Source organism: Coregonus clupeaformis, unplaced genomic scaffold (genome assembly GCF_020615455.1).
Source record: "Coregonus clupeaformis isolate EN_2021a unplaced genomic scaffold, ASM2061545v1 scaf1521, whole genome shotgun sequence".
NCBI lineage: Eukaryota > Metazoa > Chordata > Actinopteri > Salmoniformes > Salmonidae > Coregonus > Coregonus clupeaformis.
The window spans coordinates 105,930-130,033 of NW_025534975.1; the positions used below are offsets into that span (position 1 = coordinate 105,930).

The 24,104-nt window shown below is 46.0% G+C and overlaps 1 protein-coding gene across 1 annotated transcript; it reads right to left on the reverse strand.

Moving 5' to 3' along the window:
- Positions 1-1,464: 1,464 nt before the first annotated feature.
- Positions 1,465-22,419, reverse strand: LOC123487204 (myotubularin-related protein 13-like). The gene is made up of 20 exons (XM_045218351.1): positions 22,410-22,419; positions 21,059-21,223; positions 20,736-20,858; positions 19,341-19,542; positions 18,979-19,175; positions 18,664-18,804; positions 17,633-17,716; positions 16,240-16,314; positions 14,942-15,120; positions 14,109-14,285; positions 11,959-12,060; positions 7,086-7,271; positions 5,942-6,068; positions 5,494-5,624; positions 3,320-3,544; positions 3,126-3,233; positions 2,709-2,899; positions 2,466-2,553; positions 2,237-2,368; positions 1,465-2,083 (listed from the first exon to the last, which is right to left on the reverse strand). The coding sequence occupies exons 1-20, from the start codon at positions 22,417-22,419 to the stop codon at positions 1,985-1,987; spliced, it is 2,742 nt and encodes a 913-aa protein (XP_045074286.1). The 3' UTR covers positions 1,465-1,984.
- Between the last annotated feature and the right edge of the window lie 1,685 nt (positions 22,420-24,104).

The window sequence follows — 24,104 nt, forward strand, 5'->3', positions numbered from 1 at the left end:
ATCCAGAAAATCACACTGTAGGATTTTTAATGAATTTATTTGCAAATTATGGTGGAAAATAAGTATTTGGTCACCTACAAACAAGCAAGATTTCTGGCTCTCACAGACCTGTAACTTCTTCTTTAAGAGGCTCCTCTGTCCTCCACTCGTTACCTGTATTAATAGCACCTGTTTGAACTTGTTATCAGTATAAAAGACACCTGTCCACAACCTCAAACAGTCACACTCCAAACTCCACTATGGCCAAGACCAAAGAGCTGTCAAAGGACACCAAAAACTAAATTGTAGACCTGCACCAGGCTGGGAAGACTGAATCTGCAATAGGTGAGCAGCTTGGTTTGAAGAAATCAACTGTGGCAGCAATTATTAGGAAATGGAAGACATACAAGTCCACTGATAATCTCCCTCGATCTGGGGCTCCACGCAAGATCTCACCCCGTGGGGTCAAAATTATCACAAGAACGGTGAGCAAAAATCCCAGAACCACACAGGGGGACCTAGTGAATGACCTGCAGAGAGCTGGGACCAAAGTAACAAAGCCTACCATCAGTAACACACTACGCCGCCAGGGACTCAAATCCAGCAGTTCCAGACGTGTCCCCCTGCTTAAGCCAGTACATGTCCAGGCCCGTCTGAAGTTTGCTAGAGTGCATTTGGATGATCCAGAAGAGGATTGGGAGAATGTCATATGGTCAGATGAAACCAAAATATAACTTTTTGGTAAAAACTCAACTCGTCGTGTTTGGAGGACAAAGAATGCTGAGTTGCATCCAAAGAACACCATACCTACTGTGAAGCATGGGGGTGGAAACATCATGCTTTGGGGCTGTTTTTCTGCAAAGGGACCAGGACGACTGATCCGTGTAAAGGAAAGAATGAATGGGGCCATGTATCGTGAGATTTTGAGTGAAAACCTCCTTCCATCAGCAAGGGCATTGAAGATGAAACGTGGCTGGGTCTTTCAGCATGACAATGATCCCAAACACACTGCCCGGGCAACGAAGGAGTGGCTTCGTAAGAAGCATTTCAAGGTCCTGGAGTGGCCTAGCCAGTCTCCAGATCTCAACCCCATAGAAAATATTTGAGGGAGTTGAAAGTCCGTGTTGCCCAGCGACAGCCCCAAAACATCACTGCTCTAGAGGAGATCTGCATGGAGGAATGGGCCAAAATAGTGTGTGAAAACCTTGTGAAGACTTACAGAAAACGTTTGACCTGTGTCATTGCCAACAAAGGGTATATAACAAAGTATTGAGAAACTTTTGTTATTGACCAAATACTTATTTTCCACCATAATTTGCAAATAAATTCATAAAAAATCCTACAATGTGATTTTCTGGAATTTTTTTTCTCATTTTGTCTGTCATAGTTGACGTGTACCTATGATAACAATTAAAGGCCTCTCTCATCTTTTTAAGTGGGAGAACTTGCACAATTGGTGGCTGACTAAATACTTTTTTTCCCCACTGTATATATATATATATATATATATATATCTTAGTTTATATATAGAACCCACAGTTTAAAATGGCCAGTGCTATTGCTTTTGATCTATTTACAACTGAAATGGCATAAACTATCCTTAGTAGTGCTCAGGCATCAGTTTTTGCCATTTATTTTTCGCTATAAGTGTTGATCCCTGTAGCAGTAACAAGGTACAGTACAGAGAGAGCTGACAGCAGAGACCAGGACACATTCATCAACTCTTACTAAAGCTGTCAGGCAGACAGACAGACAGAGTGATGACTGCCTGAAGTCCTGCAAGGCAGCAGGATGGATTGATAGATAACATGATAACATATCCTCCACCCTACAGGCACTTAGATCACTGTGGTCCTCATGGTAAAGCCACTCCCATGGTGACTGAGCTGAATATGTACTGTATATATGTGCCCACAGTCTCTGCTCTCAGCCACGTTGCTGCACCTAGTGTTAATGCTGTGATCTGACCACACCCCGACCGAGCCGTGGCTGAGGAGTTCAGAGGTCATGCATCAGAGATGCAGCTCTGGATCTTGTCCATCCACTGATGGGCGCTCTGGGCATCCGAGGCGCAGAAGTTGTACACTCGCTTGGTGGTCTTCAGCTGGAATGACAACACCCAAACAATGGTTAAACAGTGACTGGAGAAATGGGATGTGACATACAGAGCCTGATATTGCCATGGCTGGAGTGTATTCTACCACAGAACACATAAGATCACAAGCAGACAGAGGAATGGAGAACCAGAGAGACTCACGTCGAAGAAGGCCTTCTCACTGATGTGTTTAGGAGCTCCTATGGTGGGGGTTGTGATCAGAGCTGACTCCACCTCTGCCAGGTCAATTTGGCCCCTGCAGTTAGTGTCCTCCCCCGTGTCGTAGTACCTCAGCTGGGACAACACACACACACATAACACCACTGGCATAGGAGCGGAAAAATGACCTGGAACAGACTGGTAGCAACATACAACATGCTGTAATACTCACCTGGTGTTTTGTAATGTCCAAAACAAACCAGCGAGGTTTCCATCCTTTCAGCAGTGCTCCTCGTTTGTACAGAATCCCCTCAAAGGATCTGAAAAACACACCATTAAGATGAATTTAAAACCTCTGCTTGGTAGAGACATTCTGTCTATCTGTCAAAAGCTTTACAGAGAGTTGGGTGAGGAAACAGCAGTAATTAGAAGTCCTGGCCCGTTTGCTGTATCAGTGCTGGGAGTGGAGACCCACCTGTTTTCCTCGTTCTTGGGGGTGAACTGGTTGTAGAGCGTGGCGGCCCGGCGGTTGACCCCGTTAGTGGCGGTGGGGCTGCTGTCCTCCCCCAGGCCACTGTCAGGCAGGTGCAGCATGGAGCGTCTCTGGAATGCCTGCAGACTGGACGTGGGGATCAGCCCCGAGATGGACGCAGACTGCTTGCGGAGCTGCAAATCAGACACAGAGACAGACAGATGGAATAAGAAAAGCCATGAAAGCACACAGAACATCGGGAGGATGTTTTGACTCACAAACAGATTGACGAGTGAAGCAATGCTGTCTTGCTGAACCTTCCAGTAAACAAGAGGTGACTTAAGGCTAAGTAAGGTTTATGGGAAACAGGAGTCAGGGGGAGAGGAGAAAACATGGGAAAGTGTGTTGTTTTTGTCTTACATTTCCCTCCTGTTTGAGGTCCTCCTGGATGCTGACTCTGACCCTCTCCAGAGTGGCCTGCCACCTCTCTGGTGCTTGGCTCATCTCCCCCTCCAGCCGCTCTATGTCCTGCAACATCAATAGGGTTCTCATCAGTATCAGGCACACAGTCAGGCATGGATAACATCATCCCAACTCAGATTTATAGAACTCACAGCCAGGAGCTTGGTGATGGCGTCAGGCTGGGCGCGCCCCACACTGCTGTAGCAGGGCCACACGATCCTCCTCTTGCTGGTGGCGATAGTGTCTGTCTCCTCCATGCTCTCCGACCTGACAGCCAGCATCCTCCAGTCATAGGACGGGCCTGTGCACAGGGTCTCCCCCGTGAAGAAGTCCCACTTCCTCAAAGCAGGGATGCTAATAGAGGGCTTGAGCACCGGCTAAATAACATATGAAACAACAACAAATGAATAACATGATAATCTGATAAGTTTACATTGATAATACATGAGACAAATATCTCTTTTGGCTTGTTTGAAATCAAGTCTGTAGAGTAGAGTTCTCTCCCCAATGATGTGAATCTGTCCAATCTCTCAGTGAGCACACCACTGTATACAGCCAGTGGGAAAGAATGCGGCCCACCGGACCTAACACTCCACTGAACACTTAATCACGTCGGAGCCGGGGTGCACAAACACGCGGGCTGTTTTCCTTCACCTCCTCCTTCTGATTTATACGCCCCTGGAATAATGGGCACAGCCGCCGCGATCGCTGGCCAGTGGGAAGAGGATTTACAGTTCCCATGAACACTACTAACCCATGGACTTTGAAGTTGAAGACCAGACGTATGCCAAGAGAGGGTTAAACAGCAACATTAGAAAGTCCCTGTCAGGGAGTTGGAAGAGGCTAAGCGAGATGCTTCCTTTACGACCACAGATATTAACCTCTACGGGATCGGTGTCCCTATACCGGGACGGTTGCTGCTCCATATGCGATATGTGACTAGAAACAACGCCAACTTTCCGGGACAAAGACATGTCTTATATGGGCAGAAAGCTTAAATTATTGTTATTCTAACTGCAGTGTCCAATTTACAGTAGCTATTACAGCAAAAAAATACCATGCTATTGTTTGAGGATAGTGCACAACAACAAAACACTTTTGTCATTGCAACTGGTTTGATACATTCACCTCTGAAGGTAAATAATGTACTTACATTCAGTAATCTTGCTCTGATTTGTCATCCTGAGGGTCTCAGAGATAAAATGTAGCATCATTTTGTTTGATAAAATCCATTTTTCTATTCAAATGTAGGAACTGGGTTCTACAGTTTGACCCCCTGCTGTCTCTGGCTCCACCCCCACCCCCAACCCCCACACGGCCATCTAGATGTGTGAAGGTTAGTGTATTTTCTGTAGGGAAGCTAATGATCCATGACATTCCGGGGAGTGTGTAAACATAATTTTTGTATTACCATACCATTTTTGTATTTTCTCTATAGTTATGTACTTGAAAATTTATAAATTGACCAATTCGGAAAATTTGGGAAAACTCCTGGCAGACTTGATACAAAATATTGTATAGTAATGTCATTCTTCACTGGATCAGTCTGAAACTTTGTATACACAATGCTGCCATCTTGTGGACATAATCTAAATTACACCTAGATTCCCACATCACTGTCTACCCTTTCTCTTGCATTTCAAAGATGATGCAACAAAAAAACGTATCTTTTACCAGATCTAACGTGTTATATTCTCCTACATTAATTTCACATTTCCACAAACTTCAAAGTGTTTCCTTTCAAATGGTACCAAGAATATGCATATCCTTGCTTCAGGTCCTGCACTACAGGCAGTTAGATTTGGGTATGTCATTTTAGGCAAACATTTTAAAAAAGGGTACGATCCTTATTAAAGATCCCAAACAACACTGATAAGGAACTGGTCCAGAGTTCAGCTGGACTCTCCTGGGCCTGTTACTCACGGTCGTCACCAACATCAACAGTCTGCTACAGAACATTCAGAAGGACTGGGAGAGGAACACTGGAAGGTCACCACAATAAGGCATCATCTTGTGCAAGAGAGTGGGAGAGATTATCTGGGAGAGATCATCTGAAGTTCTAGGAGCTGGACTGGCTGCTCTGGGGAGTGGGAAGATCCCTGTATCTCTACTGAGGATGTTCTACTGAGGATGTCCAGAACAGGAGAACTTGGGTGTGAGTAAATGTGAGTCAGTGAGTGAACTAGAGAAAAGGCCATTGGGGATCTGGCTGACATACACAAAAAGAATGAAGTACCATTGCTATGTATCCGAGATGGCAGCAAACTGCTTGGGGAGTTGCAACACACAAGACACACAAACAAAGACGGCACAGACAAGCAGTCACCTCAGCCTCTGTGGGACTGTACAGGTAGTTGAAGAACAGCGGACTCCTTCGGTGCATTCTGCTGATACACTCCCAGATACAGACCCCCCTCCTGGCCTGCTTGTCACCCGGCTTGTCCTCGAACAATGTGCCTTTTGAAGAGACAGACAAAGAAGAGGTTGTTCAACAGGCTAAGACACACTACCACTATTAGCTGACAAATCCCTGATCTAAGATAAGAGATAAGATCTAGGTAATTTAGAAGTGCTTCACTGCAACATGTCAGTATCCTGAAATACCTGACCCATTACACTATCATTAAACACTATCATTTCACAAACAGAACAGTTGTTTCAACACTCTGCTTGTTGAAGCCGGCAACTCTGCCAAATACTTTTAATACACGTACAGATCTTAAATGGCCTTACTGTTAAATCATCCCTTTACACTGTATTTGTAATATACTGACCATGCTCCAGGCGTTCGTAGTCGGAGTCCAGGAGGAAGTTCTTGAAGCGGTTGGAGATGTAGTGGTATGCCAGGAACTTCAGATAGTGCTGATTAAACTCAAACTCCAAGGGGCACTGGTCCTGGATCTGCAATGAGAGGAGATGGAGGGAGAGAGAGAGAGAGAGAGGGAAAGGTGACACATTGTGATGGCTGGAGCATGGCCCTGTGTTATGACTACAGATGGGTCCGTTATGACTACATACGCTCCCCATTACCGGCAGAATCAAATGGAGACCAGGGAGCAAAGGCCAGTGACTGACATCATCATTCTCAGACAAAAGCTGGGCAGAGCTAGAAGGCAGTATCCCGGTCCAGCAATGTGCAGCAGCGGCCAAGCGAGAGGACCTTGCCGCTCTTTTGCATGTTTTGGGCCACCTGGGCGTACTGGCGAAAACAACAGCTGTTTCTGAGATGAGGAACTTCTATTTTCAGAAACTCATCAAATTCCCTCTCCCCCTGTTTATCGCACTTCGAGCCCCAGAGAGCCTCCGTCAGGCCGCCTTGGCAGACGCCCCTCCAATTTCAAAAGACAAACTCCTAAACTATGTGTTGATGTAAGTGTATGGGAGTGGGACTGCCGGACCCTGGGGGAGACAGAAAACACAACGTTCTCTAAAGTTAGCATTTGAGCATGTAAAACCCAGACCACTTCAGCTGCACACCCCACCCCCCCAACCTCACTACCTCCCCACCTCGCCTTCTGAGGAAAGACACTTTTAATCCCCAAAACTGCAATTTTCCACTCTGCGCTCTAAACACTGAAGGAGGAAATGCGGAGGGGATGGTGAAACACAATAGCACGGAAAGCACAGCGCTGACCGTAGGGTTCACAGACCATCTGGGCAACAGCCCTGCAGCTGAAACTCCCCAGCGTACAACTCTGTCTAAATTACTTATCCGATGGGGGGGATTGCAGAGTACAAAACTCAACCGAGTGCATAGATAATGATAGCTGAGTCTCTCTCCTCCTCTTCTCTTCGCTGAAGGAATGTGATGAGCTCATGGAGGAGGTATGGTGGGAGGGAGGGGAGGGGGTGAAGAGGTGTGCGGACGGGGGATAGTGAAAGGGGTGTGGGCCTCGGAGGAGGGTGTGCAAGGCTTGCCTGGTGCACGCAGTCCAGGAACTGCAGAAAGATGGGCGTGAAGCCGCTGCCCTGGCTGCTGGGGGTCAGGTTGGAGCGCTGGCTGAACTTGTGGCCGAAGGACAGCCACTCCTTCTCCAGCAGCACCTGGAAGCCCTCCAGGGTCCGGTAGAACGGGTCACTCAGCAGCTGGACCAGGGACACCACCTGGAGGGAGAGAGAAAGGGAGAGGGAGAAAGAGAGAGAACATCGGCGAGAGAGACACCGAGAGAGAGAGAACGAGAGATACAGGGGGGGGAGAGGGTGGGGAGTGAGAGAAAAAACAATCAGAAGTTCTTTAAAACTCTGAAAGCTGCCAACTGTTGATGGCGTGACAAGGACTTCAGAGTTCTGTGACAGAGGGGTAGGTGACCAGGAGAGGGCTCCAGTGACCCTGTTTTCCAAACCAGTAACCTCAGGACACCATGTCTGTTCTCCCTGGTATGTGGTTACACTTCCTTTCCTGTCTGTGGTTTGAATCCTCTCCCTCTATATGCATTGGGGCCGGCTATGGCTGATTTGAATGGAGGAAACAGAGTGCAGTTCCTCTCTAGTGCACCACAATATCCTCCCAAAAAGCTATGGGCTTTCTGGAGTTGGTGAAAAGTCCTCTTCATCACAGCCCAGCGGTCCTCCCCAGTACAGACCTGAGCTCCAAAATGACCACAGCACCATCACTGAAGGAGGCCATCAGAAAGGAAAGAGGAGGGGAGAGCGAGAAACACAGGGTTCTGCTTCTCCTCTGCTGGGTGTCTGTCTATGAGTTGGTCAGGAGACTGAAGAGCCAAGGCATATGGAGCCCATCTCCTGGAGCAAGGCTGATCAGGCCCCACCGTGATGAGCAAGATGCTCTGGGCCTGACACGTGCCTGGCACGGGAAGCGAGGCTGCGCCTGTGCTTTTACACGGCAGCCCTGGGCTTTACGGGCCCAGTAAACACATTTGGAGGCCACGCGCACACACACAATGCCATCCCCAATAACACACGCTCACTTAACAGGTTGGCGTGGAAAATGTGAGCTCACAGTGCAAAAATGTGACAAAACGCTGAGCGCTGCAGCAGAGCGAACAGGAACAGAAAATGTATGAGGATAAAAACAAGCTTGTTTTTACTCTCCTAAAAACCAGAATCATGTGCTTTCAGGATTGAAATCAGTACATAGTGACATAGGGCCCTACAGTCTCAGCATCGTTTCAACACATTCCAAACAATACATATACACTAAATTGTTGTAATTGATATCCGGCAGTTTAATTGGACAATGTACTCAATGCCAAAGCACTAAATGTGGTGTCCTTTCCCTTATCTACAGTGAGGGGAAAAAGTATTTGATCCCCTGCTGATTTTGTACGTTTGCCCACTGACAAAGAAATGATTGGTCTATAATTTTAATGGTAGGTTTATTTGAACAGTGAGAGACCGAATAACAACAAAATAATCCAGAAAAACGCATGTCAAAAATGTTATAAATTGATTTGCATTTTAATGAGGGAAATAAGTATTTGACCCCTCTGCAAAACATGACTTAGTACTTGGTGGCAAAACCCTTGTTGGCAATCACAGAGGTCAGACGTTTCTTGTAGTTGGCCACGAGGTTTGCACACATTTCAGGAGGGATTTTGTCCCACTCCTCTTTGCAGATCTTCTCCAAGTCATTAAGGTTTCGAGGCTGATGTTTGGCAACTCAAACCTTCAGCTCCCTCCACAGATTTTCTATGGGATTAAGGTCTGGAGACTGGCTAGGCCACTCCAGGACCTTAATGTGCTTCTTCTTGAGCCACTCCTTTGTTGCCTTGGCCGTGTCTTTTGGATCATTGTCATGCTGGAATACCCATCCACGACCCATTTTCAATGCCCTAGCTGAGGGAAGGAGGCTCTCACCCAAGATTTGACGGTACATGGCCCCATCCATCGTCCCTTTGATGCGGTGAAGTTGTCCTGTCCCCTTAGCAGAAAAACACCCCCAAAGCATAATGTTTCCACCTCCATGTTTGACGGTGGGGATGGTGTTCTTGGGGTCATAGGCAGCATTCCTCCTCCTCCAAACACGGCGAGTTGAGTTGATGCCAAAGAGCTCCATTTTGGTCTCACCTGACCACAACACTTTCACCCAGTTCTCCTCTGAATCATTCATATATTCATTGGCAAACTTCAGACGGGCATGTACAGTGGGGAGAACAAGTATATGATACACTGCCTATTTGCAGGTTTTCCTACTTACAAAGCATGTAGAGGTCTGAATTTTTTTTCATAGGTACACTTCAACTGTGAGAGACAGAATTTCACAAAAATCCAGAAAATCACATTAATTTGCATTTTATTGCATGACATAAGTATTTGATCACCTACCAACCAGTAAGAATTCCGGCTCTCACAGACCTGTTAGTTTTTCTTTAAGAAGCCCTCCTGTTCTCCACTCATTACCTGTATTAACTGCACCTGTTTGAACTCGTTACCTGTATAAAAGACACCTGTCCACACACTCAATCAAACAGACTCCAACCTCTCCACAATGGCCAAGACCAGAGAGCTGTGTAAGGACATCAGGGATAGAATTGTAGACCTGCACAAGGCTGGGATGGGCTACAGGACAATAGGCAAGCAGCTTGGTGAGAAGGTAACAACTGTTGGATTAATTATTAAAAAATGGAAAAAGTTCAAGATGACGGTCAATCACCCTCGGTCTGGGGCTCCATGCAAGATCTCACCTCGTGGGGCATCAATGATCATGAGGAAGGTGAGGGATCAGCCCAGAACTACACGGCAGGACCTGGTCAATGACCTGAAGAGAGCTGGGACCACAGTCTCAAAGAAAACCATTAGTAACACACTACGCCGTCATGGATTAAAATCCTGCAGCGCACGCAAGGTCCCCCTGCTCAAGCCAGCGCATGTCCAGGCCCATCTGAAGTTTGCCAATGACCATCTGGATGATCCAGAGGAGGAATGGGAGAAGGTCATGTGGTCTGATGAGACAAAAATAGAGCTTTTTGGTCTAAACTCCACTCGCCGTGTTTGGAGGAAGAAGAAGGATGAGTACAACCCCAAAAACACCATCCCAACCGTGAAGGATGGAGGTGGAAACATAATTCTTTGGGGATGCTTTTCTGCAAAGGGGACAGGACGACTGCACCGTATTGAGGGGAGGATGGATGGGGCCATGTATCGCGAGATCTTGGCCAACAACCTCCTTCCCTCAGTAAGAGCATTGAAGATGGGTCGTGGCTGGGTCTTCCAGCATGACAATGACCCGAAACACACAGCCAGGGCAACTAAGGAGTGGCTCCGTAAGAATCATCTCAAGGTCCTGGAGTGGCCTAGCCAGTCTCCAGACCTGAACCCAATAGAAAATATTTGGAGAGAGCTGAAAGTCCGTATTGCCAAGTGACAGCCCCGAAACCTGAAGGATCTGGAAAATGTCTGTATGGAGGAGTGGGCCAAAATCCTTGCTGCAGTGTGTGCAAACCTGGTCAAGACCTACAGGAAACGTGTGATCTCTGTAATTGCAAACAAAGGTTTCTGTACCAAATATTAAGTTCTGCTTTTCTGATGTATCAAATACTTATGTTATGCAATAAAATGCAAATGAATTACTTAAAAATCATACAATGTGATTTTCTGGATTTTTGTCTCTCACAGTTGAAGTGTACCTATGATAAAAATTACAGACCTCTACATGCTTTGTAAGTAGGAAAACCTGCAAAATCGGCAGTGTATCAAATACTTGTTCTCCCCACTGTATATGTGCTTTCTTGAGCAGGGGGACCTTGCGGGCGCTGCAGGATTTCAGTCCTTCACGGCGTAGTGTGTTACCAATGGTTTTCTTGGTGACTATGGTCCCAGCTGCCTTGAGATCATTGACAAGATCCTCCCGTGTAGTTCTGGGCTGATTCCTCATCGTTCTCATGATCATTGCAACTCCACCAGGTGAGATCTTGCATGGAGCCCCAGGCAGAGGGAGATTGACAGTTACTTTGTGTTTCTTCCATTTGCGAATAATCACACTAACTGTTGTCACCTTCTCACCAAGCTGCTTGGCGATGGTCTTGTAGCCCATTCCAGCCTTGTGTAGGTCTACAATCTTGTCCCTGACATCCTTTGAGAGCTCTTTGGTCTTGGCCATGGTGGAGAGTTTGGAATCTGATTGATTGATTGCTTCTGTGGACAGGTGTCTTTTATACAGGTAACAAACTGAGATTAGGAGCACTCCCTTTAAGAGTGTGCTCCTAATCTCAGCTCATTACCTGTATAAAAAGACATCTGGGAGCCAGAAATCTTTCTGATTGAGAGGGGGTCAAATACTTATTTCCCTCATTAAAATGCAAATCAATTTATAAAATTTTTGACATGCGTTTTTCTGGATTATTTTGTTGTTATTCTGTCTCTCACTTCAAATAAACCTACCATTAAAATTATAGATTGATCATTTCTTTGTCAGTGGGCAAACGTACAAAATCAGCAGGGAATGAAATACTTTTTTCACTCACTGTACCTACAGCCTGGCTTTTTTTATTTTACTCAAACCACCCGCGGCCTGGATTGGACCCTGGCCCGCGGGCTGTATGTTTGACACCCCTGGTGTAGACGTTTCACTTGTCAGTTTCAGCCGAGATGTCTCTCTCTTTTCCTTTTCTTCCCCCTCTCTCTCCTACCCTCCTACATCCCCAGTCCCCCTCTCTCTCCTACCCTCCTACATCCCCAGTCCCCCTCTCTCTCCTACATTCCCAGTCCCACTCTCTCTCCTACCCTCCTACATCCCCAGTCCCCCTCTCTCTCCAACTCTCCTACATCCCCAGTCCCCTTCTTCCACTACTCCTGCTGGGGTAGAGACAGTGTGTGTGTGTGTGAGGCTCACCTGTGTGGTGATATCCCAGCCATCCTCCAGACTCAGCAGGACAGATGAGCCACTGTCCAGCAGCTCCACCAGAATCAGGGCCAGCTGCAGGAGCTTGTGAAGCTGCCGGGAACACATACACACACAATAATACACTGTCAGTTCATGCCGTTAAGCTGTTCCTGTGGATTCATTGTTATTTTTAGTCTACTGGCCACAGACTCAAAAGAGTGCTGAGTTAAGACTGTGGAGCCTGAGCAGGGCTTCTCCCAGATAATATTGTTCTGTTGTTTATGACACATTTAATGCAGGGCCATAGGCTGTGGTTGTCACTATGATAACTACCATGATAAGCAATTTAGTGGTTCTCCCATGTCTGTTTGAATCGTTATCATTTCCCTTGGGAAAGAAGCTTATAGGATGAGGAGAGAATAAAGGATGAGGTCAGAGTCACACAGCAAGATCATGGAGAGCACGTCGCTGGTTCGTTCTCACAGATCTCTCACCGAGGGTCAGTGAGTTGTTGTTGTGGAAACCGTAGGAGGGTGTGTATGTACAGTTGAAGTCGGAAGTTTACATACACCTTAGCCAAATACATTTAAACTCAGTTTTTCACAATTCCTGACATTTAATCCTAGTAAATTCCCCGTCTTAGGTCAGTTAGGATCACCACTTTATTTTAAGAATGTGAAATGTCAGAATAATAGTAGAGAAAATGATTTATTTCAGCTTTTATTTCTTTCATCACATTCCCAGTGGGTCATAAGTTTACATACACTCAATTAGTATTTGGTAGCCTTTAAATTGTTTAACTTGGGTCAAACGTTTCGGGTAGCCTTCCACAAGCTTCCCACAATAAGTTGGGTGAATTTTGGCCCATTCCTCCTGACAGAGCTGGTGTAACTGAGTCAGGTTTGTAGGCTTCCTTGCTCGCACACGCTTTTTCAGTTCTGCCCACAAATGTTCTATAGGATTGAGGTCAGGTATTTGTGATGGCCACTCCAATACCTTGACTTTGACGTCCTTAAGCCATTTTGCCACAACTTTGGAAGTATGCTTGGGGTCATTGTCCATTTGGAAGACCCATTTGCGACCAAGCTTTAACTTCCTGACTGATGTCTTGAGCTATTGCTTCAATATATATCCACATAATTTTCCTTCCTCATGATGCCATCTATTTTGTGAAGTGCACCAGTCCCTCCTGCAGCAAAGCACCCCCACAGCATGATGCTGCCACCCCCATGCTTCACGGTTGGGATGGTGTTCTTCGGCTTGCAAGCCCCCCCTTTTTCCTCCAAATATAACAATGGTCATTATGGTCTAACAGTTCTATTTTTGTTTCCTCAGACCAGAGGACATTTCTCCAAAAAGTACCCTCTTTGTCCCCATGTGCAGTTGCAAACCGTAGTCTGGCTTTCTTATGGCGGTTTTGGAGCGGTTGCTTCTTCTTTGCTGAGCGGCCTTTCAGGTTAATGTCGATATAGGACTCGTTATACTGTGGATATCGATACTTTTGTACCTGTTTCCTCCAGCATCTTCACAAGGTCCTTTGCTGTTGTTCTGGGATTGATTTGCACTTTTCGCACCAAAGTACGTTCATCTCTAGGAGACAGAACGCGTCTCCTTCCTGAGCGGTATGACGACTGCGTGGTCCCATGGTGTTTATACTTGCGTACTATTGTTTGTACAGATGAACGTGGTACCTTCAGGCTGATTTCTTTGGATTTTCCCATGATGTCAAGCAAAGAGGCATTGAGTTTGAAGGTAGGCCTTGAAATACATCCACAGGTACACCTCCAATTGACTGAAATGATATCAATTAGCCTATCACAAGCTTCTAAAGCCATGACATCATTTTCTGGAATTTTCCAAGCTGTTTAAAGGCACAGTCAACTTAGTGTATGTAAACTTCTGACCCACTGGAATTGTGATACAGTGAATTATAAGTGAAATAATCTGTCTGTAAACAATTGTTGGAAAAATGACTTGTGTCATGCACAAAGTAGATGTCCTAATTGACTTGCCAAAACTATAGTTTGTTAACAAGACATTTGTGGAGTGGTTGAAAAACAAGTTTTAATGACTCCAACCTAAGTAAGTGTATGTAAACTTCCGACTTCAACTATATGTATATTGGTGAGTATGTATTTGTGTATATGACGGGAGCTCACTTGAAGGATCCACTCAGAGTCCTCCAGGGCTTTGAGGAAGGAGTCCTCTGTGTCTGAAGACGTAGCGCTCGGAGCACATGCCCTCAGCAGCTTCTTAAAGGCACCTTTGATCTGCCGCGTGTCAGCAAAGTCCACAGGCACCAGTTCACAGTTCAGCGTAGAGTCCAGTTTGAAGCCCTGACAAAAGCGGAGAAACGTCATTGAAAATTAACAGTCCCTGAGAGTCAACTATCACTAGTAGACGCAGACATTAAAATAAGACTCTGAAAGACTGATTAAAAGACACGTAAAACTCTGACTGACAAATAAATAAATAAAATTCAAACAGAAGACACAGATAGGGAATATCTTAAATACTTGGGACGTATGAGGTAAAAATAGGCCTTCTGTTAGGAAATGAAGTAGAAGTTTCATTTAAGAGAAGACTGTCTCTGTCAATGTGGCCACTGGCCAATTACAGCCACCCACACAGCTGGCGACTCCACCACGCTCACATTTATTTATAACCTCTTTTAGCCAATGAAAATAATATCAATTTCACATTCAACACACACAGACACACTGCTCCACTTGAACAAGTGACTGAAATGAGCAGAATGTTCCAACAGCAGTCCAAATGTAATATTATCAGAGATGTGGGACTGTATTAATAATAAATCATAATTTTGATTAATTGCAATCAAGTCCCCTTATCAGTTTGGAAATGTACAGTCTGCTGGAACAAAACAGTGGTTACACATTCTAGACTGGAGTGACCTGATTCCCCTACACAGTATCTTGTAAAAATGTACCAGCCCTCCCATAGACAAATACTCTTATAACTTTCGTCTTACCCTGAGGTGGGACTTCTCTCCAAAAATGTAGAGGGCAGCCTGCTGTTTGAGGAGCTGGGCATGCAGGCTCTCGCTGCCTGCAGGGGGCGCCAAATCCTTCCCTGCCAGCCTGGCGCCAACATCGGCTGCAGACGGGTGCTGGCTGAAGCGGCTGCTGGAACGCAGGCTGGCCCAGACACCTGCAACAACACAGCGAGAGAGGTACAGTTAGAGTTGGCACCGCAGGCCTGTAGAGGGCTGGAACACAAAAGGTGCTAGCTAGCCTGGTCCAATACTCGTGCTCCTCTGTTATGTTTGGCATGACAATGAATGACCACAGAGAGGGGTTGGTTAAGCACTAACAGCCTAGACCACCATACTGGGGAAACAGATGACAGAATGGCACATAGCGACATAAAGACTATAGCACATTGACACATTGAAGGGTGCAGACACAGAAATAGAATTTGGACACAAAATCTATGGGCACAGATCTATTCATTCACTAATCCAAGGGGAAGAAACTGAGGGATGCTCATTTCTCTCTGACAAACCACTACCACCAAGATAACTACAATACAGATCTGTATATGCAATAACTTTTTGTGATAAACCATACTTCCTCCGCTTTGCTTATGCTGCTGTAATGCCCTCAGGGGCCCGGTCTGAGCCAGGCTGTTGGTAGATAAGGGAAAGGACACCACATTTAGTGTTTAAGCAGCTTTGGCATTGAGTACATTGTCGAATTAAACCGCCGGATATCAATTACAACAATTTTGAGTGAGCTCTCAACCAATCAAACCATCAACCAATAGGCAGGTACCTTACATTCTAAATCCTATCTCGCCTTAAGAAGGCTAGACACACATTGAATACAATTCAGAGGTTAGGCCACGGAGGCCTCATTCCCGAGCTGCCTGTCATGACCGAGCTGAGCCCACAGTACCTCCCATTGGGCCAAGACTGCTGACTGACCACATCCACAACTTCAGAGACATCACATTCAGTGACAAGTGGACTACATTTACCCTGAAGTGGACCACAGTCAGATTATTTTCCAGCAGAGGAGAACCTCAGCCTTGCCCAAGCGCGCCAAAAGAGGAAGCCATGAGTGATACCAGGAATCTCCACAGAGATACTCCCTATTACTCGAAAGAGATGAGCACACCGAACACAGGATACATGTCTAACTGTTACAGAGGCACGAGTGCGGGTTAGATAGGATCAATGACCAGGAAATAAGATTAAGATGTTAATAAAGAGGGGTGGAGGAAGAACGGTGGGGTGAGATCTGAAGAGAGTAAACATTTTCACTATACCTTGATTTTGGATTCTCCCCTTAGCGGTAGGTTTTTGGTTTGAATGAGTGAATAGCTTATCCCTGTACCCAAGCACTGGCAGGTTATGGGTGAGGTGGAGGGGGGTACAGAAAGATCACAATATCAGATGGACATAACATACCGGCACACACCCCAACCGTAGGGGCGACATAACGTCGCACGTAGTCAAAAGGTCACCTGAGGGGTTACAGCAAGGGACCAGGGCATGGGGAGCTAGGCTTCAGACTTAATATATATATATATATATATATATATATATATGCCATTTAGCAGACGCTTTTATCCAAAGCGACTTACAGTCATGCGTGCATACATTTTTGTGTATGGGTGGTCCCGGGGATCGAACCCACTACCTTGGCGTTACAAACGCCGTGCTCTACCAGCTGAGCTACAGAGGACCAACAGGGTTGGGTGGTGGAAAGATATGAATACCAAAGGAAAATATTCATTTGTAATTCAGTCTTGAGATGAACAGAATGGGGGTTAACATGCATGACATAGTACAGACCATGATGTTGTGTAAAAATGAAGAGACGATTATCAAAATCCCAAAGAAGCCCCATGTTATTGGAAATATTTGAACATTTCTTAGAAGACTAATCGAAATCCACTTAATGCTGCTGTGAATGACATTGAAAGTCATCTTTGGGTGTTGCAATCTTGTGGTTGAATATTACAGGAACTGTGGCAACTAACCCAATAATACACTTATGCACTTCAACTTCCAGAGAAGACTTCTCTCAAATCATGATGCAGACAGCTGCATGCCAATGACAGACATCTTCCAGATATGGAGACATCTTCACTGGTCATACCAGACTACTAGGTCACATTTATTTGACAAGCTACAAATAGGCCATGTTGAATAAGAGTAATGATCAACAGATTAATGTGTTTAAATGAATAAGCAGATCAACCTCGTTGTTAACATTACACTAAAGATGCTCTTAAAGATGGATTTTGGAGTCACAGCTTGTGCAATATTTGAAATGGAAACTGCTCAGTGTATTGAACTGGGCCATGTACAGTAATTTGCCTAGCGTGTCATTCCACTTCATACCATTACTGTAAACTGTCAGAAAACGCCAGTGAACTCCACGTGCTCCTCCTATAGGATTTTTACAATGTTGAAGTTGAAATGTGTCAACCTGTTTGTATGAAGTTGTGACCTACTAGCATAGTGCTCTAGTGGGGCACATCTGCTGCCTTAATAATCATGTAACACACAGACCATCACCATGTGTATTAATGGCAAATACAGATGACAAATAGCTGAGTCATAGACCAAAAGGGGGCCAGTTTATTTCCAGAACTGCGGTTGCAGTGTGATATATAGGACTTTGAGGAAGTGACACGTGGGTACAGCACTCACCTCCTCTGGCAAAGCTGTTGGAGAAGGGCATGTCCAAATGGACGGGGGCCATCTTTGGTATTCTAGATGTCCTCCTTTCACTGCCTGAAGAGTACACACAGACATGAAACGGGGATAACACCACCATTCAGCTGTAACCAGGACAAACACAGTAACACACACCCAGAGAGCATAGCGAATGAAAACCATGCCTGGATGACTAACCATCTATATTTGTCAGACACAGCATCTGAGAACATAACTACCCCACAGTGTGTCTCAGATTTTACACAAAATGGACACAGACCTGGGAGATTAGGCCAGATTTTTCAATGATAATGCAAGGAGGGATTACTTAAGAGTTAAATGAGGCGAGCTAACAGAGAGTTGCATTACCTACATTTAGGGGGGCAAACACTGATTGCTGTGTTTCAATTAGGCCTAAGCCTTGGGCTCACACTCGGCAATCGTGTCCCGTTGCTTAAATTCCAATTAGCTTATCTGAACATAATCAGAAAGTCTGAAGCTATCAAGCCTTGGGAATCCTATTTCCCCCATTAAGACTATTTGATCCCTGCAGACGTAGATCTTAAAGCTGGGAGATGGAGATGGATGCCATTGACATTGATTCCGGGTGTGTTTTGACCCAGTTCCCAGAGACTAAAGATCTATTGCGGTTACATGGGAAACAGAATCCCGCTGACTTTGCGTAGGGTATGTGCTGGTCACACAGCTCTCTGGACTGGCACTTGGCGGTCGGGTGAAGTCTGGGGAGATGGATGGATGGTGACCCCTGGGTGTCCTGTTCCTCTTACATAACCATAACATTGTGCCACAGTTCCTTCCAAACACAACGGACACAACATAAATAACAGGCAGCGGCCCAGAGGAAACCTCACTAAGATAATCAGCAGAATAACACTGAAGGAACGAGGACAAACACACAAAAACAATAGTGACAGAGTGGGAAAAACACCACCAGTCTAGAGCAGGACAGAGCCCAGAGCAGAGCCTAGAGCAGAGCCCAGAGCAGAGCCCAGAGCAGGGGGTACCTGGTGAGAGGCCGATGAGAGAGCGGTTGGACAGAGTGTTACTGCCGTTCAGTTTGAAGTAGACGGGGATGGAGTTGAGGATGGCCTGTAGATACTTCTCCTGCTCCAGACTACTGGACAACTCTGAAGAGTTGGCAGGGGCTAGAGGGAGAGGAGACCAGTCATTAGACATATTCAACATCAACTGTCTTCAATTTTAGAACATGACTATCTAATGTAAGTCCTTTAAATTCTGTACGGTGTACGCCTTACGAGAATGGTATCAAAAGGTTTCTACAGGTGTGTGTAAGTAAGTCATGTGTGTTTGTACTGTACCTGTTGAAGATTGGTTCTGGGACTTAAAGAGTCCCACAACACTCTTGCCGTGGATGCCTCCGGATCGTAGCAGCACAGCTTTGGTGCGGGGGTGTTTCCAACACACCACTGGCAGGCGGTTGTGTCTGTAACAACGGGCCACCTTCTGCAGGCTGCTGTCCTGCACCGACTGGGGAACCACCAGGAGCCCTGGGTAACTGTGGGGTACACACACCATCAGCCTATGATGAAGACCACTATTGGGACACCTATGATGGCAGTTTGATCTGATACAACCAATACATGAACACTGAATACACCTCTTCTACATTGATCAGAGCGCCAATATCTGACATGACAAAGTATATGTGTATTGTGTGTACCTGCGGCAGAGGGAGTAGAGTCTGTTGACTGCAGTGACTCTGAACTGCCCTCCGGTCTTAGAGCGGGAGGAGCTGGCTGTGATGGTTCCCAGGCCCAGCCGCTGGTAGTCACGGAAACACGCCCGCTCCACCAGCTGCTCCATGGTGGACTTCTCCGACGCCCTCAACGTGCTGCTGGGGGGTGGCTCGCCCTCATCTGACACTGGAAGAGGAAGAGAGAGAGAGAGAGAGAGAGAGAGAGAGAGAGAGAGAGAGAGAGAGAGAGAGAGAGAGAGAGAGAGAGAGAGAGAGAGAGAGAGAGAGAGAGAGAGAGAGAGAGAGAGAGAGAGAGAGAGAGAGAGAGAGAGAGAGAGAGAGAGAGAGAGAGAGAGAGAGAGAGAGAGAGAGAGAGAGAGAGAGAGAGAGAGAGAGAGAGAGAGAGAGAGAGAGAGAGAGAGAGAGAGAGAGAGAGAGAGAGAGAGAGAGAGAGAGAGAGAGAGAGAGAGAGAGAGAGAGAGAGAGAGAGAGAGAGAGAGAGAGAGAGAGAGAGAGAGAGAGAGAGAGAGAGAGAGAGAGAGAGAGAGAGAGAGAGAGAGAGAGAGAGAGAGAGAGAGAGAGAGAGAGAGAGAGAGAGAGAGAGAGAGAGAGAGAGAGAGAGAGAGAGAGAGAGAGAGAGAGAGAGAGAGAGAGAGAGAGAGAGAGAGAGAGAGAGAGAGAGAGAGAGAGAGAGAGAGAGAGAGAGAGAGAGAGAGAGAGAGAGAGAGAGAGAGAGAGAGAGAGAGAGAGAGAGAGAGAGAGAGAGAGAGAGAGAGAGAGAGAGAGAGAGAGAGAGAGAGAGAGAGAGAGAGAGAGAGAGAGAGAGAGAGAGAGAGAGAGAGAGAGAGAGAGAGAGAGAGAGAGAGAGAGAGAGAGAGAGAGAGAGAGAGAGAGAGAGAGAGAGAGAGAGAGAGAGAGAGAGAGAGAGAGAGAGAGAGAGAGAGAGAGAGAGAGAGAGAGAGAGAGAGAGAGAGAGAGAGAGAGAGAGAGAGAGAGAGAGAGAGAGAGAGAGAGAGAGAGAGAGAGAGAGAGAGAGAGAGAGAGAGAGAGAGAGAGAGAGAGAGAGAGAGAGAGAGAGAGAGAGAGAGAGAGAGAGAGAGAGAGAGAGAGAGAGAGAGAGAGAGAGAGAGAGAGAGAGAGAGAGAGAGAGAGAGAGAGAGAGAGAGAGAGAGAGAGAGAGAGAGAGAGAGAGAGAGAGAGAGAGAGAGAGAGAGAGAGAGAGAGAGAGAGAGAGAGAGAGAGAGAGAGAGAGAGAGAGAGGGGAGAGAGAGGAGAGAGAGAGAGAGAGAGAGCCAAGGTCAGGTAACTGGTCAGGTAGACTCCAGCTTGTCAAAACCCCCCCCCCTCTTCTCCTTGTAGGAGTTTAACATAGTTGCATACCGAGATGTATATCCGGGCCAGGTATCGACTCTCTGTCGCTCTTCTTCAGCGTGGTCGACTCTGACGGCCCATGGTGATCATCCCAGCTCTCTTGGCTCCTCTCACAATGGTCTTGGACAGGGTCTGAAGGAGGAGGATGAGGAGACCATAACATAATATAGTTGATTCCAGCATCAGATAAGGAAGATTTCTCAACACTTTCAGGGGGCCGGTTGTGGGAGTTATTACAGGAACCTTTCAACACAAATGGGATTTGCCATCTAAAACAACTTTGAGGTAGAACAGTGAGGTAGAGGTAGAGAGAGGTGGGACTGACCTGAAACGTGTTCTCTCCTTCTGTTTGGGAAGGATGAGTTGGGGGAGGGTCTGGCCCGCAAGTGGAAGCGAATGTGCGAAGATGGACTGAGGGTAGCGGATTCTCTGGATGTGTTTCCTGAAGATCTCCACCATCTCTGAGCTCACCTCCCCATCAAATGCCACTTGATCAACTGAAGAGGACACAGGAAGCATCAGGGAACATGTGAGCCATTGCCCCAGATTAAAAAATGGACTTCATGGAATGGTGGAAAATAATAATGCATTCATAAATCTAAATGGCTCTGCAGATACGCACATCTGTGAAGGCCAAAAATTCTGTTTAATTTTTTTCTTGCAGGGAGGCAAATACTAATAATTGCAAATCGGAAACAGAAAGTACGGAATGTTCACATATTTCACACAGAATGTCTTTCCAGAGTGAGGTCCGTCCATTGACTGCCCGACCCGGAGTCCCTCCACCCCCATCCATCCCTCCCCCAACATCCCACCAGTTCCGATGAGAAGAGAGGAGACTAGCCCCCCTCCCCCTCCTGTGGATCCCCAGCAGCCTGCAGCCTCAATGAAGGCTAATAACGACCCCAGACGTAGACACAGCCCTCTGGCAGGCTTAGCAACACATTCGCACACATAGCTCGCCCACACACAAACACACACCCAGCCCGCTCACACACAAACACACACCACTCGCCACACACACCCAGCTCGCACACACAGGCCCAGGAGGCCAAGTGATCCCCCCCCCAATAAAGGGTTATGTCGGTTACTAAAAAGATAGGAATGAACCATAACATTTTTACAGCACTACATGAATTGTGAAAGACCAAAAACATGTGCACGGTTGCCTTTTTTTTCCTTCAAATCAAATAAATAGGTACTCGAATAACCCCAAGAAATGTATTAGGGGATGAGGGAAGAGTCTGGAGCATATTCATTCCTTTAATCTCTCCAAAGTCACAACGATCAGTAATTCTGGGTTCTCGTGAATCTGTTATACATGTTCTAGCAATCTTATACTGGTTGGGAAAGGAGGAACACTCACATATTAGACAAACTATGTTAGATTTATTTAGCATCTAAGAAATATGACTGTGTACTTATACGAGAGACAAGGGAACAGTAAACATGTCGTCGCCCAGAATGATGCAGAGGCACGTGTGACCAACATATTTAAGTAATAATAGCCAACTGGGCAAGTTGTAAAGTTATGGCAAGAATCATTCACCCAAGCTTAGTCAAAATCGGCCCAGTGCTGTCTGAGATATCGCGACTAACGATCTAACGGAGACAGATCCACAGTCCCCTCCACGAGAAATGAATAATGGAAAAGCCTGTAGCATCAAAATCAATAATTTGTACCTTCATTCATTATCATCCACATCATCAGGAGTAGGTGTGTGTGTGTTACCTGGAAGGATGCGAGCGGAGCTGCATCCTCCTGCATGTTTGTGCAGTGGTCTGGATGCTAATCTTCTTGTCAAGGTGGACACTGGGAAGTCGATACGCCGCCCACTGCCCCACACACAGGACAACACCTCAACATACACTTCTATGCTAATGTACCTCATCCACACAACAATTAAACAGGGCATTCAAAATGATACCCATATAGTGAACTACATTGGGAATTCCAAAGTGCACTCTCTCAACAGGGACAGATATAATTAAATGCTAGCTGGATGATTTATAGTGGGTCATGGGGGGAGCCCCTGAAGATGATGCGGTAGGAGGTGAGGAAGAGGGCCCTTGCTGGCAGGATGTGGGGCCGAGCAGCCCCCCCGTAGCCCCCTCTGCCATCAGGGTCCAGGACCCCCAGACCCTCCGATACAAACTCCTCACAGGGAGCAGGAAGAAGGCGGGTGGGACAGAGGATGCACATGTAAACACACTTCATCAGAACACAGAACATACTGTATGTACAGACACCTGCACACACACCATGTACTTAAGCATGTCAACAGGGCTGACCCATTTAGTCGACTGGCTGATTGTTGGTTGAAAGGGTTGGTGGACCAATATTTTCTTTAATCGAGCAGTCGCAAAATTTAAAAAATTAAGGGACAAGAATGTTGATTACGCCGCTCAGTGGGATAACATTGGGAGGCCAAGGGGATGGCACCGCCTATCACTTGACATGTGATGTGAAATGATATAGATATATTATGTAAAAATAATAGTGAAAAACTAATAAATGAATATTATTTTATAACAAACGTTCTCCAGGATTGGATACGTCGCTGTCCGTAGTTCTGAAAAATCTTCAGGGCATAGAATTGGCGCTTTTCCTGTTACGTGAATAATAGCAAAGTTAACCAGCATATTGGGATTGAGAACAATGCGATGGAGGCAGCAGTAGAGAGAAGAGGAAACAGCCCTTGCCTTAGCCTAATTGTCTAAGAAAATTGAGGAGAGGAAACCCCAACTAACTAAGTATAAACATTTGGTATTTAGCAGAAACTCTATCAGAGCGACTTACAGGAGTAATTAGAGTTAAGTGCCTTGCTCAAGGGACACATCGACAGATTTTTTCACCATGGTGGGGATAAGAAAGGACCGGTTATGGCACAACTTAACCACTAAATGCAGCCCCAATAATCATCAATAGCTTAACTCTAAATGTGCGGAAATATATATAACTAACGAAAAAGTTAGAACACCTACCTTCAATGTTTTTTTTATTTTTATATTTTCTACATTGTAGAATAATAGTGAAGACATCAAAACTATGAAATAACACATATGGAATCATGTAGTAACCAAAAAGCGTTAAACAAATCAAAATGGATTTTATATTTGACATTCTTCAAATAGCCACCCTTTGCCTTGATGACAGTTTGTACACTCTTGGCATTCTCTCAACCAGCCTCACCTGGAATGCTTTTTCAACAGTCTTGAAGGAGTTCAGCATATGTGAGCACTTGTTGGCTGCTTTTCTCCACTCTCCGTCCGACTCATCCCAAACCATCTCAATTGGCTGAGGTGGGGGGATTGTGGAGGGAGGTATTGATGCAGCACCCATCACCCCTTGGTAAAATAGCGCGGACACAGCCTGGA